General features: G+C 35.0%; 1 protein-coding gene across 1 annotated transcript; it reads left to right on the plus strand.

Moving 5' to 3' along the window:
* Positions 1-508: 508 nt before the first annotated feature.
* On the plus strand, positions 509-4,143 carry mespaa (mesoderm posterior aa). The gene is made up of 3 exons (XM_048183338.1): positions 509-855; positions 2,329-3,134; positions 3,868-4,143. The coding sequence occupies exons 2-3, from the start codon at positions 2,535-2,537 to the stop codon at positions 3,958-3,960; spliced, it is 693 nt and encodes a 230-aa protein (XP_048039295.1). The 5' UTR covers positions 509-855; positions 2,329-2,534; the 3' UTR covers positions 3,961-4,143.
* The last annotated feature ends 2,127 nt before the right edge of the window (positions 4,144-6,270 follow it).

The raw sequence follows: 6,270 nt of genomic DNA on the forward strand, positions 1-6,270 counted from the left end.
TTTTTCTTTTGCATTTTTTTTTACGTACAGACAACACTGTAAAAAATCAAAAGTTGAGAAAACTTAAAAGTTTAAGGCAACAAACTTCAGCAGGTTTTTCAGTTTTCTCACCTTGTTTTTGTAGGAGATTTTCTCAACTTTTTGTTGTATAAACTGAATACAACAAATTGAGAAATCTCAAAAATCTGCTGAAATTTGCCTTAAACTTTTAAGTTTTCTCAACTTTTGATTTTTTACAGTGAACAACGTTGTCAAAACTGTCCCCGTTCACACGGATCTGCGCAAAAGAACGACTTAAATGTTGTATTATTCATGCCAGGCCAGTAAAGAAACACTACGCACCTATAGACTGAACACGTAATACACATGCACATGACGTCACTGTTTTCACAAATTCGCGTTTTTGTGTAGTTTACACTGAGACGATAACATTATCGTTTTCAAAAACCTGCACTTTGAAACTCGTTTTCAAAAGTCATGTAAATAAACGGACAAAATGCAAAAGAAGTTGAAAACAGTGTCATGTAAAAAGCCCCTAAAAGTACAAACTTTAAAATCCATGAGAGCTTTCTGAACCTGTAAACATTTCCGAGGTGTGCCTTCACACCTATCTTCTTAGTTAAAAATGACATTTAAATAAATGAAACTAATTCACCAATTGTGATCACATTCATCAAGCACATCGCTGAAACCTTTCGGATAACATTAAAAAGCATGTAATTGTGTTTATGACTATGTGTATGTGTGTCTCTGTTGATGCAGGAGTCAAATGCGACACTTCTGTTTGTGGGAACTGCGGTCACTGATCTCGTCCACCACCATCATCTGCTTCATCACTGCAGGAGCCTTAAGAAGGTGTCATATTCAGACCCCTGAGGTCAAAATTTCATGTCTAGCTAAGAATATAATCAAAGTGGTGTTAATCATGTTAACTTGAAGGAATGGGTGTGATGTGGTTGTGTTTTTCTCATGGTCCTCTCCACATATTTTGATAGAAGCCAGATTTACTGATAAACTATGTTGTATCTGTTGGTAGAGTTACTGTGTGTTTGTCAGTGAGTGGAGGATTTGGATTTGTAACCTGAGATGCAAACATGCCATCAGCACTGACCTTGAAAAATCCAGGGACTCTGGACTGTTCATGAGGCAAATACACATGAGCACAGACAGAAGTTCTTCATTATGGCTGGTCAGCTTCAGACCAAGTGCAGCACTAAAGCTAAACTTCTCTGAAATGCTGCGAAATAGATGCGACTAAAGAACTGTTCTGCATTTAACCATTCAGCTTTGGCTTTGTACTGGGTGGTTAATAACAAAAAACCTGGGCATCAAGATGTAGGTGTATTCAAATGTTCAAATGTTTGTGTATTAGGGAAAGTGATGTGACTGGTCAGTCATGTTTATATATGTTTTAATGTTTAAAAACAATAAAAATAGTAATGTTTAGTAATAAATAGTAATGTAGTAATGTTTTTATATATATATATATATATATATATATATATATATATATATACAGTATTGGTCAAAAGTTTGGAAACATTACTATTTTTAATGTTTTTGAAAAAAAAGACTCTTATGCTCATCAAGGCTGCATTTATTTGATCAAAAATACAGAAAAATCAGTAATATTGTGAGATATTATTACAATTTAAAATAACAGTTTTCTATTTTAATATACTGTAAAATATAATATATTTCTGTGATCAAAGCTGAATTTTCAGCATCATTACTCCAGTCTTCAGTGTCACATGATCCTTCAGAAATCATTCTAATATGCTGATTTGATACTCAGTTATTATCAGTGTTGGAAACTTTTTTTCGGTATTATTTGATGAATAAAAATTTAAAAAGAACAGTATTTATTCAAAATAGAAATCTTTTCTAACAATATAAGTATTTAATGTCACTTTTTTATCAGTTTAACACATCCTTTGTTAATAAAAATATGAATGTAGTTCAAAAAAAAGAAAGAAAAAAATTGCTGACCCCAAACTTTTGAACGGTAATGTATATTACAAAAGATTTCTATTATTCTATATGAAATGCAATTTAAAAAAAAGTGTTTTATTGTATTATTATTTATGTTGAAAACAGTTGTGCTGCTTAAATTTTTTTTCATTTTAAAACATTTTTTTCAGGATTCTTTGATGAATAGAAAGTTCGAAAGAACAGCATTTATTTGAAATTAAGTAACATTACAAATGTCTGTACTGTAACTTTTGATCAATTTAATGCATCATTGCTGAACAGAAGTATTATTTTCATTTAAAAAAAGATGTTCAAACAGTAGTGTAAATCTATCTATCTATCTATCTATCACTTAAGTGTGCTCGGGCTGTTTCTGGCGCTCACACCTCACATCTGAGGCTGGAGAAGCTGCTGTTTCCCACAGACCCCCTACTTCTGGTGTCACTTCTCCTCTCAAGTACTGACTGGAACACTCAGAGGTGCCAACTCGCACCTCACAGAGGATATATACAGGAGGAACATGGTCCACCGGCAACCACAACCTCAGTCTCAACTCTACAGCCATGGATATCTCCAGCTCTGCTCTTCAGCTCCAAGACAGCAGCGCTTTCCTTCTTGACTGCGAGAACATTCTGGATCCCAGCTACGGCGTCTCAGATGCGGGCTACTACAGCGCAGGCAGCAGCCTGTCTCCGGCCTCCTCCATAGATTCCTGTGGCTTCTCCCCTCCAGCGTACTCTTGCGGAGCGGGACATGACATACCGCCGGTCTTCTCACTCCACAGCGTCGCCACCCAGGAGAAGAACAAGGTCCAGCCACCCAAGAGAACCGGACGGCCGAGGTCAAAATTCCCCGGAGTGAAGCGGGAAACCGCAAGTGAACGGGAGAAGCTGAGGATGAGGGATCTGACCAAAGCTCTTCATCACCTCAGGACGTACCTGCCTCCGTCTGTGGCTCCTGCCGGAAAAACCCTGACCAAGATTGAGACGCTACGGCTCGCTATCCAGTACATCTCCTGTCTGTCTGCTCAGCTTGAACTCAATGAAGACGAGGCGAATCGTGGCGATCAGGCCGAGGTCATCGTCGCATCAAACATGTTTGACAGCTTCAGTGCGGCACCTTCAGTTCCAGCTCAGCAGTTCCCATCGATGACCTGTTATCAGGTATGTTACTTAAGTACTATTTATATACTACACTGTAAAAAAATATTTTCATGATTTGTTATCACAACATTTTTTTCTTTTGTCAAATCAACTTAGATAATTAATGTGGTTCAGATAACATCATATTTTGAGTTTCTGTTGATTAAATCAATTGCCTTCATTGTATTAACTCAACTTTTTAATTTCAATGAACTCAAAATTTTAAGGCAAATTTTATTTTTTTTAAGTTAAACCAACAATTCTTTTTTACCTACTACTATTTTTTATTCAATTTAAACTTTATAGGCAATATTGTACAATGTTATTTTAGTTATGCTGAGATACTATTATGGTTTTTATTAATACTTTAAATGAATAAAAATGTAAATATATTTTATCTTATTTTTTGTTAAAGTTTTTGTATTTTTGTTGCGTGTTTTTGTCATTTTTATTAGTTTTTTGTCTATATTTATTCATATTCATTTAGTACATTTTTTTTTTTTTACATTTATTTTAAATAATTTGTAAATTCATCAAGTTTTTCTTCATTTATTTTATTTAGCATTTATTTCAAGTAACAAAAATTTTAGTTTTTGTTTTAGCTTAGTTTAATCCTGTTTTTTACAGTTAAAAAAACTTAAACTTATTATTGTAATTTTAATTTTAATAATAACATTCTTTTTATTTCAAAAATAAATTGCTTTGAAAAATGCTCCTGTTCTTTTTCTTAATGATCTGCATTTTATTTTTCCAGACTCAGAATCCAGTCGAAGGCGATTTCCTTTCATTCCCAGCTCAGGATTTTTGGTTCCCCCAGCAACACGATTTCTTCCATGGACAGTGCTGATCTGATCAAAACAGTCTGGATGCAAATATTAATTTGTGCAATTTTTGTACGATAATGAAAATGAAATACTTTATTTTTATTGTAAATATGTTTGTACAGCTATTTATTTTTTTGTATGTTGAAAAATATATGAATATTTATGAACTGTAATTTTTCCAGCAAATAAAGCCTTGAAAAGTCTAACATAATTTGTGTGAGTAGTTTTTAACTTAATAGTGTGCCCTTTATAAAGCAGCATCCTAATGAGAGACAGCTGGCTGATGGTCATTCCACGCTGTAATTCACATGTTTAAGGAAACACCCCTGCAGAGCGAGCATTAATGTGGGCAGGAGAGTAAACTAACTCTCACAGGTGAGATCCTTTAATACCCCTCAGATGGTAAACAAAGCTCTGTGGGGCTCTTCCTCTAAAATGCAAGAGTCTGATGCCTCTTTCAGGCAAGAAAGATAAACTCAGGTTTGTTAATGGAGTTCATTTGCATTCTGCATTTGCCTGTAAAAAATCACATGTCTTTCTTAAAGGGATGGTGCACATAAAAATAAAAATTCTGTCACCATTTACTTACCCTGAAGTTGATTCAAACCTGCATGAATTTGTTTGTTCTGTTGAACACAAAAGAAGATATTTTGAACAATGTCGGGAAAATGGACCCCCATGGAAGTCAATGGGGTCCATCAAATGTTTGGTTACCCATATTCTTCAAAATATCTTCTTTTGTGAAATTCATACAGCTTTGAAACAAGTAAATGGTGACAGAATTTTAATTTTTGGGTGAACTATCCCTTTAATGCAAAATCGACCTCTTGTATTTTAAAGTCCCCATGAAATCAAAATGAACAAATCTTATTTCATTTTTTTAATGGAATATTGCAGCATTTATTATAAATGATTTATCTCAACATAATTAGGCCTTGTAATCTTTAATCAAAATAACTCCCCCTCCTGACATCTCTTCTCTGATGATGAGGGCGGGGCAACCTGTCACTCACAAGAGATCCACCTATAACAAACCACAACCATCCAATCAAATCCCTATGGACAAAATTAAAGGATTAGTTCACTTTTAAATAAACTTTTCCTGATAATTTACTCACCCCCATGTCATCCAAGATGTTCATGTCTTTCTTTCTTCAGTCGAAAAGAAATTAAGGTTTTTGATGAAAACATTCCAGGATTATTCTCCTTATAGTGGACTTCAATGGCCTCCAAACGGTTGAAGGTCAAAATTACAGTTTCAGTGCAGCTTCAAAGGGCTTTAAACGATACCAGACGAGGAATAAGAGTCTTATCTAGTGAAACGATCGGTCATTTTCGAAAAAAATACAACTGCATATGCTTTATAAACACAAAATATCGCCTTGAACGTACTTCTGCTTTCCACATTCTTCAAAAAGCTTACGCTGTATGTCCTACGCCTTCCCTATTCTACTTTCGTTTTTTTTCCATAAGTAGTATAGGGAAGGCGTAGGACATAAAGGACATACAGGCGTTCAAGGCGATATTTTGTGTTTATAAACCATATACAGTTGTATTTTTTTCGAAAATGACCGATCGTTTCACTAGATAAGACCCTTATTCCTCGTCTGGTATCGTTTAAAGCCTTTTGAAGCTGCACTGAAACTGTAATTTTGACCTTCAACCCTTTGGAGGCCATTGAAGTCCACTATAAGGAGAATAATCCTGGAATGTTTTCATCAAAAACCTTAATTTCTTTTCGATGACAAAAGAAAGACATGAACATCTTGGATGACATGGGGGTGAGTAAATTATCAGGAAACGTTTATTTAAAAGTGGACTAATCCTTTAAGTCCGGCCCTACATTTCTTCGTTTAAAAGCCGTCTCACTCACAATAGTTAAGAAAAGATTGTTGAAATTTCCGGCGGTGTGGTGAGCATCTCATGATTCCACATCCATATCAGATTGCACAACAACAAAAAAGCCCTGCTGTGACTTTGTTAGATATTAATAGCTCCATTAGTGACGTGAGTGACAGCTGTTGTTCAATTTTCATTTATGTCTTAAGAGTCTTGAAGGTGACAAGTCTGCAGCTGCTCTCAGACCTCATAATAATGAATCACTTCCTCACCCTCCCTTCCTCCCATTTGTGCAGTCTTGTCTACTTCCTCTGTTGAGTCCCTAATGACACAGAAGAATGAACAACATTCATCTACTTACAGAATCAAGAAGTCCTGTAACATCTTGGCCCTTGTTTTTGGTGCTCCACTGTACCTTTTTAAATAGTATGTGCAATATAAGTTTTTTTCCCCATTAATTTTCTTCATAGATGTTTTAAACACACACACACACA

Source organism: Megalobrama amblycephala, linkage group LG3, assembly GCF_018812025.1.
Source record: "Megalobrama amblycephala isolate DHTTF-2021 linkage group LG3, ASM1881202v1, whole genome shotgun sequence".
NCBI classification, from domain to species: Eukaryota; Metazoa; Chordata; class Actinopteri; order Cypriniformes; family Xenocyprididae; genus Megalobrama; species Megalobrama amblycephala.